The 25,933-nt window shown below is 57.4% G+C and overlaps 1 protein-coding gene across 3 annotated transcripts in view; it reads right to left on the reverse strand.

The window, feature by feature from the left end:
• MACROD1 (mono-ADP ribosylhydrolase 1) overlaps positions 1-25,165 on the reverse strand; it is a 152,422-nt gene extending 127,257 nt beyond the window's left edge. The window contains exons 1-3 of one of the 3 annotated variants that reach the window (XM_033860910.2): positions 24,540-25,165; positions 14,397-14,498; positions 13,637-13,753 (exon numbers count right to left, since the gene is read on the reverse strand). In XM_033860910.2, the coding sequence (XP_033716801.1) occupies positions 13,637-13,753; positions 14,397-14,498; positions 24,540-24,837 (517 nt within the window). In that variant the 5' untranslated portion in view covers positions 24,838-25,165. The remainder of the gene's footprint in view (positions 1-13,636; positions 13,754-14,396; positions 14,499-24,539) is intronic. The other 2 variants (XM_033860909.2, XM_033860911.2) reach the window with 2 other exon arrangements.
• Between the last annotated feature and the right edge of the window lie 768 nt (positions 25,166-25,933).

The following is a 25,933-nucleotide window of genomic DNA, read 5'->3' on the forward strand; positions in this document are numbered from 1 at the left end:
TTCAGTAGCTGGGGTGGCAGACGCGGGGACCAGCCCACAGAACTCTCTGCACCAAGTGGTAAAATGACCACTCAGCACATGTTCCGACAGGGCCACGGCAGCCAGGGAGGCTGCAAACTTCCCGCTTATCTTTTCTGACTACCCTGAGCCCAGCTGCACTGGCTCCCCAAAACCAGGGAGGGCTCACTGGCACCCTGTGACCACCCCTCTCCCACCCGCCACCTGGCAGAAGAGTCCGACTGCAGATTGCAGGCCACCTGGTGCCGGCCAAGGTCACCCCCCTGCTCTGCGCCATGCTTGGGTGAGCCTCCCGGGAGGACAAACAACACCGCCACAAAGGTGGTCACGATGACCTCTGCATGACAGAAGGGGGGGTTCCCTGACCTCCCCCAAGCTCTCCAAATACCCTCATCCTGGGCTGACACCATGCCCACTCACCAGACACCTAGAACTATGAGTGGTTGCCATGAGCCCACTGCCCCTCATTCATTCATTCACTCACTCATTCATTCAAAGGTGATTTGACGTAGGGGAAAGTACCCAGGATCTGGTTCAAGCTTCCGGACTGTCTGGAGACAAATCACTTAATATCCCAGCACCACTGCTTCCCAACCTGAGAAGCGGGAATACTAAAAGGCAGCTCCCAGGTCATTGTTATGATGATTATCCTGGGCTCAGAGAACTGCTGGAAGAGGAGGGGACCAAGGTCTGGGTCTGTGGGGCAGGAGGCTGGGCCAGGTCTGAGGGCAAAGTGCCAGGGGCAGGCCTGCCAGCCAGAGGGGAGGGGGCCAGTCTGGAGACAGGGGGATAGTCAAAATGACCCCAACAGTCCCTTCCAGACAAGGATGAAACAGGGTCGGAGGACAGGGCATCCAGGCCCTAAAAATCCCACCCTCAGGGCAAATCCATTGTGCAGCCAACAGATCCACAGACAAGGGTAAGAGAGGGACCCCCTCCCCCTGGGGACTGTGGGGACCCCCTCAGAAGTCACTCCTTCCTCCTCCTTTTCCTCCAGGATCAAAGCACATCGCGACATGGAATTAGCCGCAAGCTCAGCCTCCGGCTTAACCACAAAGAGGTGGAGAGAAGTGAGTATCTTCTAACCAAGGACGCCCCCCACAAAGGGGCCCCCAGAGTCACTGTGGGAGCACAAGAGGTGGGGAGGTGGGGTGCCAGCCCATGGGAGCTTGGGGTGGGCTCCAAGGGCCTCTCCAGGCTGGCTGTGGGGCTGAGAGGCGGCATTTGCATGGAGAGCCTCTGTGGCTCTGGAATTTATGCAGCTGCCTGTGTGATTCCTAAGGCGAGACGAATCTCCAGGCCGCTTTTCTCAGCAGGAACAAGTCTTTTCCTCAAATTGATGGTGACACATTTTTAAACTCCGATATTAAGGAGGGAAAGATTTTGCCGCCCCCCGCCCGGGGCAACCCTTATTAGTCACTGGCTCATCTGAGCGAAATCCCAGTGGCGGACCCAGTGGGCCTGCACAGGGCAAGAGGCCCAGAGGCCAGGCCGCTGACAAGGCAATGGGCAGCGACAAAAGAGACGGCAGAGGGGCCTCCCACATCCGGAGCAAAGCACTTAGAGATGGCACTCTGGAGCAAGGGATGAAGCATCTGTAGGGGTAATAAAGAAGAGTTGGGGGCTTCCCTGGTGGCGCAGTGGTTGAGAGTTCGCCTGCCGATGCAGGGGACGCGGGGTCGTGCCCCAGTCTGGGAAGATCCCACATGCCGTGGAGCGGCTGGGCCCGTGAGCCATGGTCGCTGAGCCTGCGTGTCCAGAGCCTGTGCTCCGCAACGGGAGAGGCCACAACAGTGAGTGGCCCGTGTACCACAAAAAAAAAAAAAAAAAAAAGTGTTGGTAAGGGTGACAGAGGGAGACAATGGAGGGAAAAGGGACAGAGTAGAAAGAGAAAGAGGCATTAAGCTGAAATATAAATGGATTTCCAAGCTTAGAGTTACAGAACCTAAAATCTTGTTTCCCTTTTTGCTATGGCTGCCAGGAAGCTCAAAGCCACTTGTCATATTCAGTTGCAATAGACTTGTTCCAATGGCCTAGCTTTGAGGTGTCTTATGCGCAGGGCCAAGGTAAGTGCCAGGAGCCAAGCTGCCCAAGCTGCCACCAAGAGCATAGCATACAAGGGCATGGTCCCTCAGTAGACCAGACACCAGCATCCCAAGGCAGGAGGTAGGGCTGAACAGACCCAGGAACCAGGCAAGAGGCCAGCAGGTCAGAAAGCACGTGCAAAGGGCATCCAGGCCAAAGGGTTCCAGGTGTGGCCAAGAGCACAGGGCACATTCTTATTGGATGCCCAGGTCAGCGTCCTCCTTGTGACTTGTTTCTTTTTATTCCTGTTTTAATCCTTCCCCGGTTTTATTATATCTGTTTTTCAATGGAAACAGGTAGGTTAAACGTTTTTAAAAAATCAATTCCAGCTCAAACGCCCACTTGCTCAGTGATAACAGTCACCATTTGTTGAGTTCCAGTGACTTGCCAGGCATTTGCATGTATCTCTGTCCTCCAAACCACCTTCGGAGGGGGCAGCACTCTCCCAGGTTTACAGACGAGAAAACCGAGGCTCAGAGGGGAGGTGTATCCTGGTCAAGGTCACAAGAGCTCCTAAGTGGCCACAGCAGCCCTGGCCCCTAACATGCCCCCACTCCCAGCCCCTGAGTCCCAGAGCCCCGCACCCTGTTCTACGCACCAGAGGGGGCTCCCATCTGCCTTGTTAGGAGGGAGATGAGGCTGAGTCAAGGTCAGGGCCGGGGAGGCCAAGAGGTGGTCAGGTGACCCACAGAATTCCATCAACAACACTCTGGTCCCCTCCCTGCCAAACCCCAAAGCTTCAGCCACAACCTGCCCCACCTTTGCATGACCCGTGAGCCTCACCAGAAAGTTCCCGCCAGCTGCCAAGCAGGCCTTAGCTCCTTTGACAAAGCTGTAAGGCTCCCGTCACAAATGTCAATTCTGGGCCATTTGCTTCGTAGATTTTAACGTTCCTGTTTCTCCTCAACACCCTCAGCAAGGTAGCTCTTGCTTTTCAAAAGGGATGTGGCGTTTGATGATGTTTAAACCTACGTGAAATACAGCCAGGCGGCAATAATAAAACAGGCTCGAGCCCTGCTGGTAGGGGGATGGCTGACAGCCCGGCCTCTCTCTTCCCACATGCTACGCAGCCACCGCAGCTAAGGTCCTATTTTTATGGCAATTACAATGTCCGAAGAGGGGGAGACAGCAGCGAGGGGAAGGAGGAGGGTGGGTACCGCTCTACAGGACCACTTGTTGCCGCTGGGTGTGGGCTTTGGCTGATGGGGTTTTAATGAACCAAAGCGGGTGATGCCAGTCAGCCGTGTCCACCCCCCACTGCCACCCTCTCAGGGCCATCCGGGCTCACTGTCAAACCCGGGTCCACACCCAGTACCTGTCCTCCCCAGAGGCTGCAGCCCAAGCTCCTGGTTCCCAAGTCCTCATTGGCTCCTGACACTCCCACAAGGACATAAATATCTGTGGTCCCTCCCCTGCCCGATGTGCAGGCAGCAGGAGTTCCCGCCACTGTGCCCACCGGGCAGCCTGCTTTCACCCAGCAGTCCTCAGCAGAGATGAGTTGTTAGTTCCTGTCCTTTTGTGTCCCTCCTGGGGAACTGCTGTGCAGACATTCTTGGACAGCCCCCGCCACGGATGGGCACCGGCCATGTGCCAGCCCTGTCCAGGGATGGAGACCAGGGGTCAGTGGACCCTGATCCTGCCCTCCAGGGGCTCCGGTCTAGTGGGTGGTGCAGTGAGATACTTCACTAATAAGAACAATACTTATCATTTACTGAGCCCCTCCAGTGTGCAAGGCCTTACAGGCACTAACTCATTTTTTCCTCTTCATCCTCCCATGAGGTGCACGTGTGGAAACTGAGGCCCGGAGAAGCAGCTAGTGGAACCAGATTTTACCCCAATCTATCAATATTTTGTGAGCTGGCTCTGAGGCCAGCCCGTGCCACACCCGTGGGGGGCTTCCAGCCCAGGCCTGGCTCCAGGACCCCCCAGAAGAGCTACACCCCTTCCATAAGTGATCAGTCAAGATTACAAGGGGGAGATTCCCTGGTAGTCCAGTGGTTAGGACTCCTCACATCCATTGACGAGGGCGTGGGTTCGATCCCTGGTTGGGGAACCAAGATCCCACAAGCTGCTCAGCGTGGCCAGAAAAAAAAAAAAAAAGATTGCAGGGAAAGGGAACCCGTGATGCAGTCACTGCAGCCACGTGAAACATGGCTGCCAGCAGGGCCTGAGGAAACATGAGTAGAAACGATTTGCAGAATAAATAAATGAGCCCCAAAGGTGAGCTTCTGAAACGCAAGAAGACCCCGAGGAGGGGAGAGGAAGTGAGGGCTGGGAGCTACAGGTGGCTTCAGGTCTGCCAGCTCGGGCTCAGGCGAGGCAGCCAAGCTCTGAAGGACAGCTTCAGTCAACACCCCACCTCCTGGCCCCCTGAGGAGAGGGAACATCCCCTGTCCTGGGCTGTTCCCATGTGACACACACACCTTTCCCCACAGAAGGCAGAGCAGACACTGACAGCCCTGCCACGGAGGGGAGGGGGGCTAGCCCTCCTGCCCTGCATGCTCACGGTCAAGAGACCCCAAATCCAACAGACTAGGGGTCAGGAAGGGCCCTCCTCACCTCCCTGGGCCCAGCAAGTGCTCGGCTCACCACAGGGAGGACAGGAAGGCGGTGCCCTCGACATCCCCTGACCCCGCCCTACTGAGGGCTGGTGCACAGCAGTCCTGGCTCCACGGGTCTGAGCTGCCCTCCCAGAGAAGCAGCAACAGCAGGAGGCCCAGAGCTGGCATTTCTTGGGTTTCCTCTATCCCAGACGTCGCTGTGCTGAGCGAATTGTCTCCTTTCAAACTCACGATGAGGGACTTCCCGGTGGTCCAGTGATTAAGATTCTATACTCTCAATGCAGGGGGCCTGGGTTCCATCCCTGGCCAGGGAACTAGAGCCCGCACGCCGCAGCTAAATCTCCCGCACATAGCAACGAAGATCCCGCAGGTGGCAACGAAGATCCTGTGTGCTGCACCTAAGACCTGGCTCAGCCAAAATAAATAAATAAACGTTTAAAAAACAAACAAACTCACAATGACCCAGGACGTGGGTCCTAATGCACATTTTTTTTTGTTTTTTTGGCTGCACTGGGTCTTCGTTGCTGCACGCAGGGCTCTCTCTAGTTGTGGTGAAAAGGGGCTACTCTTCTTTGCGGTACGCGGGCTTCTCATTGCGGTGGCTTCTCTTGTTGCAGAGCACGGGCTCTAGGTGTGCGGGCTTCAGTAGCTGCGGTGTGTGGGCTCAGTAGTTGTGGCTCACGGGCTCTAGAGTGCAGGCTCAGTAGTTGTGGCGCATGGGCTTAGTTGCTCCGCGGCATGTGGGATCTTCCCAGACCAGGGATCAAACCCATGTCCCGTGCATTGGCAGGCAGATTCTTAACCACTGCGCCACCAGGGAAGCCCCCTAATGCACTTTTATCCCCGTTTTACAGATGAGAAAACCGAGGCTCAGAAAGGTGAAGGGGCTTGCCTGAGGCCACACAGCTGGTGCACAGTGGAGCCGGGACTCATACCCAGGACTCCAAGTCCCAATTTCAACGTCCTGTAATGGAGACTCCAGAGCGGGTGGGGCTGTCTGGAGATTGGAAGGTGAGGAGGCGGGGGCTGGATACTTTCACTCTCTTTTAGGTCATGTTATGTCTTAGAGGCCACCCCAAGTTGGGACCAGGGCAGGTCCCACCCAGGAGTCCCCAGAGCCAGGCTCTGGTGTGTGTATGTAAGTCCACCCTAGGGGTCTGGAGAGAGCAGATTCATCTCAACACCCCCACAAACAGCACTGTCTGCACAGAGCTTTGTGTTGAGAGGGAGGGAAGGGGACCCCAGTTCCTGGGGGGAATCCATGGCTTTCACATGCTGTGCCGGACCCCCTTCACCTCCTAGGGACACAGGGTACCCATGCAAGACACAGCCTCCTGGGGAGGCCCGAAGCTGGCTGGGCAGCCCCTTGCCAAGGCACTGCAGGATCATTCCGGGAGAGCGCTCCAAGGGCTGCAGATCCAGCCCTTTTCATGCTTGGCCAATTTAATGGTCCCCATTAATTTCAAAACACACACATTCCCACAAGCTCCAGGCTCCTCAGCTCAGTGCTTGGGGTGGAGATCATGTCAGGGACACAGGCCGGCACACTGGTGTGGGTGCTGAAGGCTGGCAGCCTCAAGGACGAGATGAGCCGGACAGAAAGGGCTCAGGGCCCCTCAGCAGGGGGTGGCGGGCAGCGGAGCCCTACCTGTGTTTCCTGACCATTTGTGTGTTGTGATGGGGAGAAAAAGGCCCAGGAGAAAGGGCAGTGCTGGGAGTTAGGAAGGCCTGCTTTGCCACTTCCCTGCTATGTGACCCTGAGCAGGCCACCGTCTCTCTCTGGGCTTCAGATGCTCCCCTGTCTTCCCTACAAGACTGCAAACGCCTTGGCGGCAGGCACTGAGCCAGGAACCTCACCAGCTGCCCACACAAGTGGCAGTCTGCCACTGTCCTCTCCTGCATGATGCTTTAGTCCCTTCTAGTCCCTTCCAGCCCTGGCTTCTATGACCGACCAAGAGGGCTGCGTGGGGTCTGGGCTGGGGCAGAAGGAGGGGGCCCAGAGGGGATCACTGGTTCATCCAGTCCTTCCTGCTGTCTGACCAACTCTCAAGGACATCTGATCACTCATTCATTCAACAAACATTTACTGAGTCTCAGGACAAAAGATCATTGGGTCCAAGGCCCATTGCCCACTGTCACATTCCCTATGGAAGGACAGGAACAATCTGGCTAGTAAAGGGAAACTTGGGAGAAGACCTTGGGGCAGAAGGACCTTCCAGGATCCTCAAGTCCTGCCCATCGGCCAGAGCTCGGCTCACTGGCCCAGGCCCTGTGAGCCCTTGAGGGAATCTCAATAATTCAGAAGGGATCCATCATTTATGAATTTATGTAACCGCTTCTCGACCTTGTGGAAATGAGCCTCCCTCCTCCTGCAGTGGTGGAAATCAGGCCTTGGCACAGTCTTTGGTGTCCCAGGCTTTCTAATGTGGGGAGAGAGCCACCTGCACCCCAGGCCTCCCTGTTGGCCTCCCAATCCACTCAGCCCCCCACCCCTAGACTGGACCCAGAGGGAACTTCTGAAAAAGCAAACGTGACGGTATCCCTCTCAAACCCAAGTTTGAAAGATGAGGGTTTGATTCCTGGCTCGGCCTTTTACCCAGCACTGTGGTCCCATACGTTCCTCAGTCTCCTCATCTGTAAACTGGGGGAATATTATTGCCTGCCTCAGAAGTGAGGTGATGTGTCCAGTGTAGGGGCAGCCCCTGGCCCAGAGGGAACAAACAGTAACACACTACCCCCACCCAGAAGCAGGGCTTGGTGGGGTGCTCAGGGCAGGGACTGGGGCACAGGACGACCAAGCAGCCACAGGAGCAGGAGCCCACCACAAGGCCTCATGGGGCCCATGAGCTTGGACCCATCTTTTCTGCACTGACCACCCAGTCCCCATCCCGCTTCTCTGTTTCCCTGTAGTGAGGACAGATGACAGCAGACCCACTCTGGGGACCCCAAATTTTAAACCAGAAAAGAAAAGGGAACAAAGAGAAGGTATTCCCAGCTACCCACGAAAAAAGTGGGGGTGGGGATTTCCTGGAGGCTCTTTAGTCTGGCAAACCTTCCCTACCTGTGCCACTACTGCTTAGCTGTGTGGCCTTAGGTAAGATGCTTCAAGTCTCTGAACCTCAGCTTCCCATTGACACCATGGGGCTGATATAACACCAGGAGGCTAGGAGAGGTAGCATGGGGTGTGGATACAGCCTAGACCTAGAGGGAGACCCTCAGCTCAGGACCCACCACGGCTCATTCCAAGCCCCCCAGAACTTCCCCTGAGTCCCATCTGCCTCACCCTCCCTGCCAGTGCTCTCCCTCTCTCCCCTTAGAATGTCCTTGTCCAACTTCTAACTCAGATCCCTACTTCTCAGCTCAAGTACTGCCTCCTCCAGGCAGCCCTCCAGATTGCCTCCCACGCTTGCAGGTGTGATTCCCATCCCTCATGCACTTTGCTGTCCCTTCCATTCATTTTTCACTCTGCATTTGGGAATTGAGATTGAGTCTTCTGTAGCCCAGGACCTACCCCAATGCCTGGTGCACAACAGGCCTGCCAGGTACGCCTGCTGATCGAATGAATGAAAGGCTACACATGAGTTTGAATTCTGACTCAGTCACCTGCCGAGCTGGGGCATGTTATCTCCTTCTTGAGCCTCAGTTTGATCACTGAAAATGGGGATCCGAGCCCTGCCTGCTTTGCGGGGATGCCAAGTGGTCGGCATGGAGGGAGTGGCCCGTCTCACCTGTGCTCCCCAGGGGCCAGGGCCCAGGGAGTCTTCCGTGGCTCACAGGTTCCCGCCCACCCTCCTTGCCCACTGCGAAGAGGCTGCTGCTGAAGGTAGCTGTGGAGGCCCGGCCTCAGTAAACACCTTTAAATCTGAAGTGACGGGTAAAGCGATTTACGGAGACAGTTCAGCGTCAGATCACTTCCCACAAGGCAGTCGGCGTCCCTCGGCCCCCCTGCTTGCTAGTCCATCAAGGTGGTCTCTAAATCACTGACTCCGAGCGGTGGCCCAGGGACAGCCAGGGGGCCAGGCTCCTCCGGGCCCTCCTGGCAGCAGAAGGGATGAAGCAAGGGCTTTGGCTGGCTTGCCAAGGAGACGAGGGTGATAGAAGCAGCTGGCAAATTTTCACAAATCAAAGCCCCAAGACTTAAGGAAACAGAGCACCACTTCATGCCTTATTTTAAATAAATAAGCAACTTAAAAATACTCCCAGTGAGGCCAGCTTGTCGCTGTGAAACATGGCTCCCCACCTGTTCTGCACGGCCCGGCCCGCATGCCGGGTCCCCTCAAAGGCTCCCCTGACCCTCCTCACCTCCCGCGCCCTCCTTGCAGAATTAATTGGTCCCTGAGGCAACGCGTGGCACTCTGCTCAGACCTCGCTTCCAGTGTTTTGTCACATTATATTCTACTTAGTTTCTCTCGTGCTGACTTTCCAATACTGATTTACAGGGGCTTATTACTATGTGCCAGCCCTGGGGTGGGGCCAACGACGCTCCATTTTTCAGATGGGGAAATAGAGGCTTGGAGACACCTGACCGGAGGCCACAGCACGCACATGGCCTTGACTCAGTGGCCTGGGACAGCTTTGCAGTTTAATATTCCTTCTGTCTTTGCACAAAGCATCACATTCATCCCTGCTCTGTCCCGTTATGCCCTGAAGGCCAAAGCCGGCAGCCGGACCCTGGACTGGCCAAGAATGGGGGTCTTTCTTTGTGCCAGGACATTTCCTGCCTGGGATTCAGCTGTCTGTCAGGAACTAGGGGCCCACAAGCACAGGCTTGGTAAGCTGGCAAACTCAAGGGCATGGAAGGGACCCTGTCAAGGTCATGCTGCCTCTCCCCATAGTCCCCACCATTCCGTGGCAAAGAGAAGACATAAACACTCCAGAAGCTGAGGCACCCCCCGAGACCCAAGCTTTCTCTGGAGGAGATGCTAGGCCTGGCTCTCTCTAGACACAGCCTGGGGGACGTGGGGCCAAGCTGGAGAGGCAGGCGCTGCCCCAAAGAATCTCCTGCTCCAGAATGGGGGCTGCAGGGGCTTCCTGGCTTATCTCACCAGCGTGGCAGCCCAATTTAATTAAGATGGATGCAGTGTGCCCCCATGGGCAGGAGCCGCGGCCAGCACAGATGGCAGGAGCCTGAGACTCTCCAGACTCTGCCCGAGCAAGTGGCCTCGGCTGGCAGCCACCGGGGCAAGACCAAGGATGACCCGGGGAGGCCTGCACTGCCCCTGGGGGCTTGAGGGGGTTTGGTCCTGTCCCCTGTGACCTCATGCCCTGCCACCGGCCAGGCAAACATCCTCCTACTCTGTTCCAGCCCCCCTCCACATACCATACAACATACATCGTATTATACACACAGCAAATCACACACACATCCACTATTACAGGCACTAATGGTACACCCCAATCACATATCAAATATCAACAGAGTGGGGTAAAAACCAGCCCTGGACTTCAAATGCCAGGGGAACAGTTGGGAAACTGAGTCTGATTTTCCAAAGTCCTGAGCGAGGCTGTGGGTGGAGTCACTGCGGGGAGGGGAGAAGTGAAGGGGGCAGGAAGAGAGGACACACGGCCCCTGCCCTCTCCAAGGACCCCCAGGGTCCTCCCTAGGGATGAGAAGAGCGCCTGCACAGCTGGAGACACCCCCGAGCCACAGTTCTTCAGGATGGAGGGGTTCTGGGGCGCTGATCCCTTTCTCGCACAGGCCCTTCCCAGCCCCCTGCAGGCCTCCCCCTCCATGGTCCCTGCAGCTGGAGCAAGGCCCAGGCAGCGATGGCATCTTCCCTCCCCTTCCCCATCTGGCCTCAGGGACAAAGAGAGACTCCCCGCCCCCCACCCCCTCCCGAGAAAATCCAGAAGCTCCACAGTGGACCTCAAGCCCCCAGCCCTGTCCGACCCACACAGCTCCCCATGGGCCACAGACCCTGGCGGGACCAACACTGCCCCTGACTTCAAAAATAAAAATTAAAAAATTCCCACCCCGAGATAACTGCTCGCTCCTTTTCCTCATTGTGGTGGCTCCGCGGTCGGCGCTGAGAAGCAATTATTCAGGGCTAATGATTATAATCAAGTCAAATAGAATTTAATGGACACGTATTCTCTTCCTGCTTGAAACTTTACATATGAATTAAGCACATGTGGGTTTCACGAGGCACAGACCAGATTTATGCAGCCCTGAAAAGCCCCTCGCTGCCGCGACTTTTATTCCGCTAATAAACAGGCTGATTTACCGGCCCTGCTGTGCGCAGGAACCGCGATCTCTGCTGCCCCCTGGTGGGCGGCGGCCCCAGGCCATGGTTGGGGGGTGCCCAGGGAGGATGCTGGAGGGTACCAAACCCACCAAAGACCCCCGAGGTCTGATTAGTGCCAAGGCCACCCAAACACCGGGCTGGGAAAACCTGCAGGGAGGGTCTGCAGGGGATGCAGGCTCTGTGTGGGAGCTCTGGATCCAGGGCCCACCTCAGTCTTTTTTTGGGGTTCCAGGCAGGTTCTGGGTCCTCCCTGCTATGAGATTCTTTCTAGAAAAAAAGGAGATCCCGGGAAGACACACCAGGAGGTATTTAGTAAACTGAGGCAGGCAGGGGGAGGCATAGCTGCTCATTTGTAGGAAGTACCAGGATCCCTTGGCATCCCTGGGCCAGGGTTGACGTCCAGTGACTCTGCTGACATCAATTCGAGCACCGACAACAGCGGTAGGTGCTGAGGGCTCTGTTCATGCCAGGTGCTGCGTGAGCATCACTGTTCATGGGCATCAGACCCTAATATCCCCAACTATCCAATGGGTGGGTTTCCCGCCATTCCCATCATGCAAGCCCAGGCAGGTACATGGAGAAGGGGAGTCCCCAGAAAGACACAGCAAACACTGCCACGCCCAGCCCTGGCGAATCAAATGAAGCCAGGACCAAAGCGCTTCCCTGAGAGCATGAGAGGCTGACAGAGCTGCTGCACTCAGAGTCTGGCCAGGCACAAGGGCACTTAGGCAGAGCCATTAATCATGCCTGCAGCCCCGCGGGCAGGCTCCAGAGCCCCCACACCACTCCATCTGCATTCTGCCCACACCCTGCCTGGGTCCCCACACCCTCCCTCCTGGCTGCCAACCATCAACCTGGCTGGGAAGGAGGGGATAAGATGCCCTACTTTTCTCTCTGGCCACTTTGCAGCTCAGGAAGAAAAGTACCAGTGGGGGGACTTCCCTGGTGGCGCAGTGGTTAAGAATCCACCTGCCAATGCAGGGCACACGGGCTCGAGCCCTGGTCCGGGAGGATCCCACATGCCACGGAGCAACTAAGCCCGTGCACCACAACTACTGAAGCCCTCGTGCCTAGAGCCCGTGCTCCGCAACAAGAGAAGCCACTGCAATGAGAAGCCCGCACACCGCAACCAAGAGTAGCCCCCGCTCGCCACAACTAGAGAAAGCCCGCACACAGCAACGGAGACCCAACACAGACAAAAATAAATAAATAAAATAAATAAATTTATTTTAAAAAAAAAAGTACCAGCGGGGCGCCTCCCACACCCTTGCCAGTGACTGACAGGGCCCAGGGCACTAGGCAGGGCAGCCTCGCAGGCCTGTGGCAGTGTCCCCTCAGCCGGGGCCCCAAGGCTTGGTCCTTCCACACAGGCCATCCCTCTGGGGTCCAGGCAGCAAGAATACCCTTCTCTCCTGGGCCACTGTGACTTGACTTGTCTTAGCCCTGTGTCTCCCCAGATGCGGACCTCGCTGCTACCCACCATCCTAGTGGCCCAAGAGAAACACATCAGAGGAAGCAGAAACCCAAAGGTGACCCCACCACACCCTGCTCCGAGTCAGAACTCCTACCTTCCTGTGACTGGTCACCTGTGCGCTGAAATAGGCAATGAGGGGGGAGGGAACACCCCTGTGACCACACAGTTCTGCGAACGTCAGCGGGGAGACACGCAGAGCAATGCCACTGCCGGAAATGCAACCCAGATCACAGACAAGCGGGCCCAGAGCGGATGAGTGGCCACCTCTCCCCTGGTCACTCCAGCCCAGTCGCTTAGCAAGACCAGCACGGGCACCGCCAAGACCCAGAGTCACTTGGCCACTCCACGCCCTGGCCAGCACTGGGGTCAGCCAATGGCTGCAAGCCCAAGGGCGCGATGAAGGAGATTTGAGACGCTCCTGGGAGCGCCTGAGACTGCGCAGGTGGGGAGCGGCTAGCACGGTGGAGTTTCCCTATGAGTTGGAACCCAAGACAAGGGGGTCTGCCCAGGCCTGCGAACCTTTCTCCAGGAAGGAGGCTCCGTCCTGTGACACTTGGCAACCACAGTGGGGGGATTCGGCCCCCACTCGCCCTTGTCCTGTGAACCACCTGAGCACCTGCTGGACTTGACCGCCCCTTGACACACCACTCCTGACCTCAGCCAGACAACCACTGCCTGGGAGCAGAGCCGCCACCTTCCTCCCTCTCCCAAGAGGGGAGAGACACAAAAGACTCCTCAACTCATCACAATAAACTGCCCAGTCAGCAAGAGCCGTCGCAGGAAGCTGACAGGGGTGCAGGGGCCTCTGCCCCCACCCTTCTTCTGACATGCTCCCCAACATGTTTCCTCGCCCACCCCAATTAGAAGGGGGGCTGGGAGGGCAGGAGGCGGAGGAAGGAAAGCAGTGGTCAGGGGCATCTGCAGCCCCCAAGGTCGGACCACCCCCTCTGGCCACCGCCTTCCTGGCAGGGCAGTCCGGCGCAATTCCAGCGGAGCTCTCTCCCTTACCCGCCACTAACGGGTCTCAGAGCTTCGAGGCAGCTCAACCATGGCGCCCCTGACGCAGCAGGTCAGGGTTTCAAGGGGAGAGGAGTCCACGCTGCCGACATGCTGGGCTCCCGTGGCGCCAGCAGGCCACCCTCGCCCAGCCACCCGAGCCTCACTGGAGCCAGGTGGCATCCACGCGTGCCTGGTACAGTGACGAGGTGGCCACCCAGGTCTCTGGCTCAGGCTGGCCAGAAGCCCTCACTCACCGGCATTGACGATGGCGTCCACCTCCAGCTTGGTGATATCACCTCGGAACAGGGAGATCTTCTCGTTGAGCTGCTTGTCCTTCTTGTACTTGGGCTCCTCCACCTTCACGGTCACCCCTGGAACAAGCAGAGGCCGAGGGTGGGGTCATAGAGAGGTGCCCACAGCAGAGTGACCCACCAGTGGCCACCAGTCAGGCAAGCCACCATCAACTGCCCTCTACCTCCAGAGGCAACGTGCCACGCGAGGACCGACGACACGGTAATGACAGCCCACGCTGACTAAGCACCTACTGTGTGCAGCACACACTCATCTCCTTGAATCTGCACAACGTTGCACACAGGTAGAGTAGCAATGCCATCCATCCCCGTTTTACACACCAGGTAACTGAGGCCTAGGAGGGTTAAGTAACTTGGCCTGGGTTCCCAGTTACCAGGCCTGAAATTTGCAGGGCCTACGCGCTCACCAGGACGCTGCACTGCTGGCCGCTACACCAAGCAGCAAATCCCAGCTCCAGCGGCCATGGGATTGCAGGTCTAAGGCTCAGTTTCCCAACGGTATAATGGCAATAAAAACCGAACCTGCCTCAGGCTGTGTTGATAATTAAATGAGGTGACACCGCAAAGGGCCCGCACACAGCAAGCACTCATAAATGCTGCCGCCATTCTCCTTCTTGGCCTTGTCTTTATGATTCTCCCAAGGTATGGGCCTGAAAGGGCCACACACCACCCGGACAGCTGGGCTGCCCAGCGCAGGGCCTACCTTTCGCCGCCTCCTTCCACGTCGGGATCTTCTTCAGCCTGACGAAGTCCCGGCAGAAGTAATGTTCCTCCCGCTGCTTGTCACTCAGGCCCTTCAGAAACGCTGCAGGGGCGGGTGGGGTGGGCAGGAGAGTCAGGCGGGCAGGGAGAGGAGCAGTCCAGGGGGCCTCCCCACCTCCCACAGGTCTCCTATCCTCACGGGGATGCTCGCCTCGTCCAAGGATGCAAAGCAGCCCTGCACACCCATCCTTCCCGCAAGCACACGGGGAGGGGCGCGGAAGGAGGGTCCCCTAGAAGATCTTGCTGTGCCCTCTTTGTTAGGAGGGGAAATTGAGGCCCATGGAGGTGGAGGGTGTCTCTCAGGCACCACAGACCTGAGTGCAGAATTCAACTCTGCCACTTTCCAGTTGCATCCACACCTCTGGGTCCCTAATATCTTCAAGACAGCCCTTGCAGACTAATTTCAAGCTTACTCACGCATGCTAAGGCCAGGTAGGTCAGCGGCACTGAATCAGTTACATCATCATTGTCGTTATTTGTAGGCAGCAGGACACAGGGAACCAGGACACCCGTGCTCCTCAAAGAGCCACAGAACCAAGTGGGTCTGGTGCCCGTTTGTGACAAACCCCCTGCGTTGGCAGAGGGCTCCCCGCGGAGAGATGCCCACTGGGGTGAGTCATGAATCAAGGGAGTGGCTGGAATTGTCCCCATTTTACAGATCAAGAAACAGGCTCAGGAAGGTCAGGAAGCCACCCGTGGTCATACAGCTAGTGAGTGGCCCCCCATCCACTCACAGATTCTGGGTCCACCCAGGCTGGTTCCCCTGCTGGGCCTGGTCTTCCCTTTGGGTGGCCCCAGGCAGGGAAGCCTCTCTCCAGAGCAGCAGTCCAGGCTCGCAGCTCGTGGGCTCCCCCTGCCGGCCTGAGACCACCAGGGCAGCCTGGCTCTCCGCCCAGCCTTGTCCTCCACCACACACTCCCCAGATGGAGCAGCCCCCAGTGACCACCAGGGGAGGGGGGGACAACAAAGAGGAAAGACCACAGTCAAGGAACCCAAAAAGCATCAGAAAATGTGCAGAGGTAGGAGGGCAATTAGAGGGGGTAGGGGGAGAGGTAGGGTCTGCCTGCTGGAGCCTTCTGTGGAAAGGCAGAGACAGATATTCAAGAGACAGGTGGGTCCCCCATATGTGCCTTTGCCCTGCCAAAGTCAGTCCATCCAAGCCTCTGCTCCTCAAGATGCCCGAGGAGCCTGGAAAGGGCCCCGTTCACAGTCCAGCTCAACACTGTAGGGAATTATTACCAAAAGCTCGTTACACCTTGAATTTGCTTACACCAACTCCAGCTCGAGATAGAACCACACTCTCCGGCAGCCACTTCCCACCCCCTTCCTTAACCACCCATCACACGCAGGTCCTACACATGGTGCTGGAGATCCAACCCCCAGCAATGCAGACGTGGTCCTGGCCCTTGTGAATTTATAATGCAGCAGGGGAGACAGAGGCTGACCAGGCTTTACCCGATCAAGCGAGCAATCCAAATTCCAAGAAGTGCTACGGAAGGGACACTCGGGGACTGGGAGAGGAGGTAGCCGGAACCCCAGTCCAGGGGGGCTTAGCGGAGACTGGGAAGAGGACTGAGAGGTAGCCAGGGTAGGGAAGGGTGTTCCACCATCCGGAACAGCATGTTCGAGGTTCTGGGTGGGTGCAATCCAGGGTGTGGGGCAGGAGGCAAGCACAGGGGGAGAATGATGCTGAGGGGAGACAGGGGCACCTCATCCCAGGGGCACCCAAATCAGATTAAAAATGCTTCCACCAGGTAGAGATTAAGAATCCCCCCACAGCAGTGCCATTCTCATTCTTTCTAAGAGGCAAGGGTATCCAGCGTGGGTGGTACCCAGCGTGGACAGTCCCCTCTGTCACTAGAGTCCCTGGATGCTCACAGCCCATTTCCCAGCCTCCTTCTCAAGGGTCTGCCCTCCCCATGATCTGAGAAACAGGCCAAGAGCTCCTACTTTAAACGCTCCTTTCTATGCGTGTTGGGAGGGGTGGCGGTGGGGGGATGGTGCTGGTATTTGAAGGAACTGAAGTGCTTCTCCAAGCCTTGCTTGTCTTCTTCTGTAAAATGGGGGCACAGAAAGCTCCCTTGCGTTAAATGAGAAGCAGAACAGGCTTAGCTGGGCACAAAACAAAGCACTCAGCTGCCGGCAGACGGTACCACCAAGCAAAAAACAGGCTCGACTCCATCCAGGCTCTGCCTCTCCCTGGCAGTCTGAATACAGATCAGTCAGTTAACATATTTACTGAGCACCCACCATGCACCAAACCTGGGAGGCGAGGCGAGGTCTGGGGCCTGACCAAACAGAGGGGCGGCTGGGACAGCTTCCTGGAAGAGGTACCCCCAGTTTCTCCGGTCTGCCCCAGGAGCTGCAAATCGCTCGAGGAACCCCCACCAACCAAGCAGAGGCTCCCGCTAAGTTCTTCATCTTCCCTAGGAGGCCACTCCAGCCGCTCCTTCGGAAGTGGGTGCCCCCTCCCCCTTCTCCCTCTCCCAAGCTCCTCCGCTCGTCCTCCCGGCCGTCCATCCAGTGGATGCTGCCTCCCCCTCCCACCAAGGCAGAACACCCCCCCAACACCTGCCCATATCTCGTTCTCCCTCCCTCAGGTCACTGGGCACGAAGGCCCTTCCTCCCAGCCGGGGCCGCCCAGCTCACCTCCCCGAGGACTCACTCCTGCGGCTCCCCCTCCACTGGACTGTCCTGCCTGCCCTCAAACACCTTCTGGTGTACCCGGGCTTTTAAAACAAAACCCTCCCTCAACCACGCATTCCACACGCTGTAGCTGTGGCCTCGTTTCTCTGCCTCACTCCACTGTCTCCACTCGCTGTCTCCACTTCCTCCTCCCCCCGACCCCACCTCTCCATCAAGGCCAAGGTCAGAGGCACCACACTGGCCACTTGTCCTTATTCAGTGGCCCTTCCTGGCCTCCCCTGTACGCTCAGCACCCCCAACCCCTTCTTTCTTCTCAGGACCCCCACCTTCCGATCCCAGGCTGCTCGCTGGCCCCGCTTCTCAGCCTCCTTGCTGCCTCCCCTCTTCCTTAATCTACACCCTCTCCCTGGGCTTTCACATCAGTTCCACGCATTCGAAAACGCTCATGGTCCCAAGGCCGCACCTCCAGCCCCTCGCCTCTTCCGCGCATCTGCTCCCCCAGGCCCACAGCCTGCTCTCACCCCCAAATTCTGTGTGTGCAGAACTGAGCTTCTGACCTTTCTATCCTTCCTCCTTCTCAGTGAACGGCCCCAGACTTTGCTGGGGCCCCAAACCAAGGGCCTTTCCTTTCTCTTCTTCCCTCTTCCATCCATCTGCAGGCTGTTAGATTTATCCCCCCAACACCACAGACACCGTGCCTTCTGCTACTCCCACCAGGGCTAAGCCTCCGTCATTGATTGCTCCCTAGACCCCTCTGGAAGCACCTCCCCCCCGCCCCGCCCGGCCAGCTGACTCCCTGTGTCCACCCTATGGTCTGCTCCTAACACAGCAGCCCAGAGATATTAGGGACAGAAGTCAGATAGAAGCTGTCTCTCTGTGTGAAGCTCAGTTCAAACCCCAAGTCCTTGCCAGGGCTTGGAGAGCCTGCCTCTTTCCCAACCTCCTCCCGTGCTACCCTCCCCACTGCACTTCACCCTGCCCACAGCCCCTCAGCCTTTCAGTTCCCCCAACAGCCAAGCTGTTTCCCGCCTCAGGGCCCTTGTACCTGCTGTGCCTCCTGCCTGGTCTTCCTTTACAGTTCCCTCCTCACTGCCCTCCCCCTCCCAGAGCAGCTGCCTCCCCTACCATCTGTGCTTTGCTTGACCTTGGCCATATGGGGATATGTCATGTGTATGTTGGATTCCCAGCACCTGGCACAGCATAAAGCATGTGTGAGTGTCCCTGGGCATCTGTGGGATGAATCAATGAACCAAGGAGCTGAGACCTGAAGGCTGCGGGCAAGTTTGCTAACAGAACAGGGTCTTCCGGGAGGAGGGAACAACGCGTGCAAAAGCCCTGAGGTCGGAGAGAGCGTACGGGTGGGGAAATGGAGAGAAATCTAGAACAGCTGGACGGGAGAGCAAAAGCAAGGCTCTGGCAGCCTCCCCCGGCCCGTCTGGGGCGTTTGCCGGCCCGTGGCCTGGCCGCTGCTGGGGTTTGATTCCACTCTTGCTCCTCGGTCCCCCCAGGTTTGGGCTCATGACCTCCCACCATCATGTTCCTGGGCAAGGTGCTCACCCTCTCAGCCTCAGTTTTCTCATCTCTAGAATAGGGACAAGGCCAGCCTTCCTTGGCACCCAAGCTTGCTGTGAACAAGAAGATTGGCTGCGAAAACACAGAGGAAGCTGTCGAGTGTGATATACACATCAGAAATACTCAGTCTTTCCTGTGTGTGAAATAAGAAGGCCCAAAGAGAGCAAACGAAAACAAGACAAAATTTGGGAGGGGAAACATTATTTTTCCAACTTGGGGCAAAGCAGGTGCAGCAGCTGTTTAAGTTATTTGGGTCCCCATATTTATCGTCTTGCACAACTGTGACCAAAGGCCCCCTCCGAGGCCTTGGCATGCCCAAGTGCCAGTACTCAGAGCTGGCTGGACCTGTGGCCGGAGTGCAGGCCCGTACTGGGACACTGGAGGGGTTGGTCATCCAGACCGCAGACCAACCCCATAGGACTCCCAAGACCGGAGTCCCTCTGGCTGGGGCAGGCCCCAGGCACCCCACGGCACTAGTCTGGGATGCCCAGAGATGGCTCAGGTCCCCGAGCAGACACCATCTGGCAGATGCCACCACCCTGCTTTACAGAATCAGCAGAGCAATCGCCCTGGCCACAGGCAAGCAAAAGGAAGCCAGGGCGGGACCCAGCCCAGGGCTCTGTCCTGCACTGTCCTCCCCAGTACCCGAGGTCTGCTCTGAGTGACCCACAGCCCACGCAGTCCTCTCTCTCCAGCAAAGACCAAAACACGACTCTGCTTCCCGGAGACGGCAAAGGAAGACCGTCAGAGCTTCCAGCTCAGCTACCGGCTGACAAGGCGCCAACCTTGGGGACACCTGCCAGCCTGCCCTTCCAGCCTGTGGTCCCCAGGCGCACACCTCGCGAGGCCAGTGTGCGGGGAGCCGTGTTCTCACTCAACAAGGTTGCAGCCTGACCCCGAGAAGCTACCGGCTGCACTGCTCTCTGCTTTATGGGAAGGAGAAGCCAGTTGAGGACCGGAGCGCTGTCTTCACAGCCTCAGCTTCATCATCAGCGGGGCCGCCCCCAGGCCCTCCTCACTCGCTCCTGGAGGAGGAGAAGCAGGACCCTTACGGTGGGCATATGCCCCACACGTTTATAACACGCGCCACCTCCCTCTGCCAGAAGGACGGGTGCCGACTTAAAGCACAAGTGAGATTTATTTTTCTTATAAAGATAAAGATGTACAACATACGTTTTAATTTTCTTTCCTTTTTGGAGAGGCGAGAGTATTTCACAGCTCAGTGAGACAGGTGCTGTAAAAGGATGTTTGCAGTAAATTTTGATGGGGAGGTCTGACCCCAGATAAGCTTTCAGCGGCTCCCGGGCACGAAGCCGAGCTGGAGGAAGCAGGCTGCGTCAGAACCGTAAAGGGCACCGGGCGAACAGGACTTCAGTGATGTGTTTAAAGAAGTGTCTTTATAGCACTTCACGAGACGGTGCTCGGAAAGCTGAGGGCAGGCTGGCGCGGAGGGAGGCCCCTCTTCTGAAGAAGGGCGGGTGGGCAGGGCTGATAACAGCTGGGCTCTGGGAACACGGCAGTGGGGGCATTAATCACCTCTCACCGTCCCCCAAGAGCAGGGGCTCATCAAAGCCTATGGCACGAGCAAAGGGGAGATGGCAGGAGGCACGTTGGAGCTTTTCTGCTCTCCCAGACCCCCTCGCCTCCGCCCGCACCGGGACGTGCCAAGGCTGCTTCCCAGAAGACAGGTGGGAGAAGCCCACCCAATTCCCAGGTGTGCCTGGGAAATTTTCTGGTTCGGCAGTCGAATCAGATAAATCATCTGCTCTGCGTGAAATCCCACAGGGGTTGAAATCAGTCTTTGCCTTGCCCCATGCAAACAGGCTGGAACACATGACCCTATCCTGAGCCACCTGGGAGAGGAAACAGGGCTCAGGAACTGAGGGTCAGAGTTCTAGCATTTGAGACCACAGGGGAGACAAGTTTATATAAGCTCAGTGTCCCCATGGCCAGAACAGGGCAGAGAGAGGAGATAGACCCGAGGGGTGACAAGGGACGGGGGGCATTGGGGGGTGTCAAGGGAGGGGGGCACTGGGGACCCTTTGGCCGCTGTGTACAAAATGGTTTCTGATGTGATCCCAGCACAACCTGCAAATCGGGTGCTGTTGGTCCCATCTTACAGATGAGGAAACTGAGGCTCAGGGAGCATGGAAGCAGTGGTGCCAGGGCTTACCATGTCTGATGACACCAATACCCGTTCTCTTTTTTAGCACACAGCTCTGCCCCTACCACAGGTCAGAAGGAGGATCTGTGCCCTTCTCCTGGAGGCCAGGCCCCTCCTGTGGAGGCAAAGCCCCCAAACACCCCAGTGCCTGAACTTAAGTCCCCTCGTACCCAACTGCCTTACAGTAGGACTGTTTCCACAATCTTCTGATGAAAAGGCACAACCTGGCGGGGGCGGGTGGTAATGAGACACTCCAGAACTGAGGGAATTAAATTATAGAAATTAACCCCTGGCCAGTGAAATCAAATACTGCAGAGGTCTCTCAAAAAGACTGAATGTCTCCTAGCCAGGAAGATCAGCCTGATGGTATTTACCTACCTAGAGAAAGAATAGGTCCACAGAAAGAACAGGTCCACAGAAGTGGGCAGTCAGCTTGAACCCAGGAAAAAGGAATGTGCAGAACCCAGGCAGAATTTGACTATCTGTCCAGAGGACTCGCTGGGCCATGGACTGAGGCATCTGCACCTGGGGCCCAGAGCAGGCACTCAGCACTGCATTTGTACTGGAACACTGAGCAACCGCCCGGGGAAGGGCATCCTCAGTGGGTAGGCGCACCCCTGGCAGGAAAGCTTGCCCAGCCTGCCCAGGGCAGTGGGATCAGCTTCCAAAATCATTCAACCAGCTCCCTAGTTGAGAACACCTGCTCCTGAGCAAACTTAAGACTGTGAATTGGCTTCCACATGGCTTTTCCACAGGGAGAGGAGGCCCTGCCCATGTGCACATGAGTTTCCAGACCCACAGCTATTACATTTCCTCAGCGTGAACTGCACCTCAACCCTCTGAACTATACATCAGTCTCTTGTGAGTTTGGTTACTATGTGCCAGTCTTTGAGAGAGGATCATCTCAGGCATAGACAAGCATTTAGAGGCCTGTGTAAGTATACCCCCAACAGAAAGATGAGCACATGTCCATCAAAGACATGTACAAGGATATTCACAACAGCTTTATTCCCAACAGTCCCAAACTGGAGACCAAGTGCCCATCAACAGGAGACTGCATGCGCAAACTGCAGTACATCCACACCATGGAACATTACACAGCAATAAAAAAGAGCCAACTGTCGGTACACCCAATAATGTGGACGAGTCACACAGATATTAGTAAAAAGAACCGGACACAGTATATGCCTCTGGTGATATGAAGTTCAAGAAGAAACAAAATGAACAGATAGAAAAATGATTAGCAGTAAGGGGTACTGATTGGAAAGGGGCTCAAAGGAACCTTGTGGGGCGATGGCAGTGTTCTACCTATTGATCAAAGTAGTGGTTACACAGCAGTATACTTAGGTAAATGAACACTGATTGTAGGAATTCCCTGGCCGTCCAGTGGTTAGGATTCGGCGCTTTCACTCCTGGGGGCCCGTGTTCAATCCCTGGTCGGGGAACTGAGATCCTGCAAGCTGAGCAGCGTGGCCAAATAAATAAAGGATCAAAGCTTGGACCCCAATCAGAGGCAGAATCCAGTTGAGGCAGTCCCTCAGTGTGGCGGTTTTAAAAATATGCCCCAAATTCTTTGATCCTCTTCCCTCCCAAAGGTGGAAACTAATTTCCCTCCCCTTGAATGTGGGCCAGAGGAGGCATTTGGGCAACAGCCATTTCACAGGAGTGAGCCATCTGGGAAGGGCTCACTCCACCCCTAACCAAGTCCCCGCCAACCTCCTGAGAAACCCTGAGCCTGACCACCCAGCTAAGCTACTCCCAGCTTCCTGAGCCTCAGAGACTGTGAGATAATATAAATGTTTGCTGTTTTAAGCCCCCAAGTGTCTGGGTAACCTGTTATTATGCAGCAATAGGTAACTAAGACACAGAGAGACCTCCGTGTGTCTCACCCCCACAAACTGCCACCTAACGGCTGCTGGGGGGCGGGCGGCTTCACACCTACTGCTGGGGTTCCTGGGGCAAGCCCACCCTCCTCACACTGCCCCCTGACTGGACACTGGCACTCACGCGGCCCCATCTGCCACGGCTTCTTTGCAGCACTGACCTCTACCTGGCATTGTCTCATTGCCTTGATCACATCCTCTACCGTTTCTTCCCCCTAAGCTCCGTGAGGCCAGGGTCCTTGCCTGTCTCCCCAGCACAACAGTGCTGGCTACATAGAAGGCACTCGATAAACATGGACTGAATGAATGGAAATCCCAGCTCCTAGCAGAGAGCAGCCTGGGAATCCCTGACCCATCAGCTTCATGAGGTCTGGAAGTTTTCAGTGGCACCCAGGAATGGGAGGGGCGGAGAGCTGGGTCCTAGAAAAAGTGGCGGATCCAGGAACAGGTGCCTGGGGCCCTGGCCTCCCCAGCTCTCTTTCCCACCACCCTGGGTTACTGTTCTCTGACAGAGAAGGGAAAGCAGGGCTCCCTGCGGGGACAGTCCCCGTACCAGGGGGCCAGCCCCCACTCCCCACCCTGAACGGTGTTCTGGGGCCAGGGCTGAAGGGCTGACAAGCACTCCTTGTGTTCCGGGAGCAAAGTCAAGTGCTTCCTGCTGGTGCTTTAAGATCCCAGTGAAGGCAATGCAATTCATGACAGTGGTAAGTCATCTTGAACTCTACCTCCAATCCCAAGAGGATGCCTTCCCCTTGCCCCCAACCACAGCCCGCCCTAGGCCTGCCTTCCCAACCCCATTGGCTGAACCCACTTCACCACAAGGGCCCAGCCAATGAGCTGCTGCCCCTGTTCTTTTGAAAGGGGATCCAGCCCGAATGGTCACAGGAGCCCAGGGAGCAGGCCCTGAAGGGCAGGGGCAGCTGGACAGGCAGCCGGGGCTATTTGGGGCTCTGCAGGTCAGGTTGCCTGCCTTCCCTGCTCTATTCGGGCCCAGAGTCCAGCCCTGGGATTCATGCCCACCAGGACTCATGCCCTGCCCCAGAGCGGGAGGAAATGGATCGATTCCTGGGTATTGGGGGTGGGGGGCGGCGGGGGGTCACTGTTCTCATAGGCACAACGCCCCATCCCTGCCCTGCCCCGCAGCTCCTCTGTCCTGTGTCCCCCAGGAATAAGGCGGAGAGTGCTCACAAGTGTCCAGAGGCCAACGTTAAGGGCAAAAGGGCACCAAACCACGTGCCTAGAGAGGCAGGCCCCCCGGGTAGGCGTGGGGGGAGGTGGAACCGGCCTGCTCAGGGAGGCCACTCCTTGTGGCTATCTGATCCCACCAGGTGGGATGCCAGCCCCAGAGCTGTCCCCTCAGCCCATTCCCTGCCACTCTGCCTAAAATGCCACCCCTTGAGAAACCATACTACGCAAAAGCTGGGGAGTTCAGAGCCTGTCCGATCCTGAAGCGAACTCCGAGTGACTCTGGCCTATTGGTTCTGGCACTGGGCCTCAGCTTCCCTCGTGCACAAGATTAAGGTACTAGGTCTTGGATGCTCCCTGGGGGTGCCCAGCAACACATTTCAATGGCGTGAGGCCACCCTCCTCACACTGCCCCCCACTGGGGACCTGGACCTGGTCGGGGCGGTGAAGTAGTTTATGGGGCTGGGCACACGGGGGGCGTGGCTGTTAATGGGGGTCCATACCGGGGCACATGGGACCTTAACTTCCCCAGTTCTCTGGGGTGGACGAGGCTGCTGGTGGGGTGCTGTCCAGCCGGAGAAGGCCCACGTAGGGCCGCCCTCGCCCCTCGCGCCCCCCTCCTGCTTACACTTACATTTTGCCTCCTTCCAGTCGGTGGAGGTGCTCAGGTCCACCTTCGCCGCCATGGCCAGGGGGGCCCAGGTGCGCACCCCGGCTCTCCGCCCCACCGCCGCCGCCCCCCAAGCCCCAACTCCCGCTGGGGTCCGCGCGCGCGGGTCGTACGCGCCCAGGGACGCCGGAGGACCGCACGCAGTGCTGCGGGTCCGCGTGGCACCCGCCGAGGGGCCGGGCCAGGGGCGCCGGGCGCCGAGCAGCTGCCCCGCCGCGCGCAGCTGTGCCAGGCGGCCGGACACTCGGCTCTGCAGAGACATGAGCGGGCGGCGCGGGACGGCTCCCCGCCCACTTGGACTCTATTTACGGTGCTCGGGGACTCTCTCCCTTATTTACTCGGGAACCAGGTGACGCGTGCCAACCCGCGGCGACCTGCTCAGGAGCCAGCGGGCCGCGCGGCCAGAAAACCCAGGCGCGCCGCTGGGCACCCTGGAACTTGTAGTCCGGGCCGCTGACGGGCCCCCGCACTCGTATACACACGTGCGCGCCCCGCCCGGCCAGCGGGGTCGCGCTGCGCCTGAGCCCAGCTCTCGCAGGGTCGCGCGGCCGCCGCGCGCATCCTCTTAGGGCTGGCTCGGCCGCCGCCAACTTCCTGGTGGGAGGTGCCTCCCCCCCCCCGGCCCCGCCTCCGCCCCTCTGGCCGGGCGTACTGAGTCGAGCGCGGCTCCCTATGGGTCACCCGGGACCCACCCCGCCCCCAGTCCCCGGGAGCCGCGCGTCCCCGCCGGCGGTGGGGAGGTGACGAGTGGCGCGAACGGGTACGTCCGGTTGGGCGACTTTCCCCAGGTCGCTGCGCTGCTGCTTCTTAGCCGGCGGTGGCAGGAACCGAACCTAGAGCAACTAGGGAGGCAAAGGTGGAAATCGTGTAATTTGAAGGCAGAAAATTAGAGTTCCAAGTGGCCTTCTCGGTGGAAGAATTGGGGTGATTTTTTTCTTTATATTTTTCCTAATTTTTTACAAGGACTATAAGGATGGATTTTTAAAATTTTAATGTCTTTCTATACCATTTTATTATTTGATAAATATGATACTGGATATTTTTTTGTTTGTTTTTGGCCGCCTCCCGTGGCTTGCGGGATCTTAGTTCCCCGACCAGGGATTGAACCCCAGGTCCACGGTAGTGAAGCGCAGAGTCCTAACCACTGGACGGCCAGGGAACTCGCCATAGTGGATATTTTTTTAACCTGGGACAAGAAGCCAGGGTTCCAGAGAAGGTTTTAGCACCAGCTTTGCTCGTTCTTACTCGGGTACACTGGCCCCTGTACCTTGCTTCTTGAGCTGTATATTAGGAAGACAGCTCTCAGGTCTGACCGTTGCAGACCTGCCTTGTGCTCCAGGCCTCTCTGGCGCTGAGTG

Source organism: Tursiops truncatus, chromosome 8 (genome assembly GCF_011762595.2).
Source record: "Tursiops truncatus isolate mTurTru1 chromosome 8, mTurTru1.mat.Y, whole genome shotgun sequence".
Classification (NCBI taxonomy): Eukaryota; Metazoa; Chordata; class Mammalia; order Artiodactyla; family Delphinidae; genus Tursiops; species Tursiops truncatus.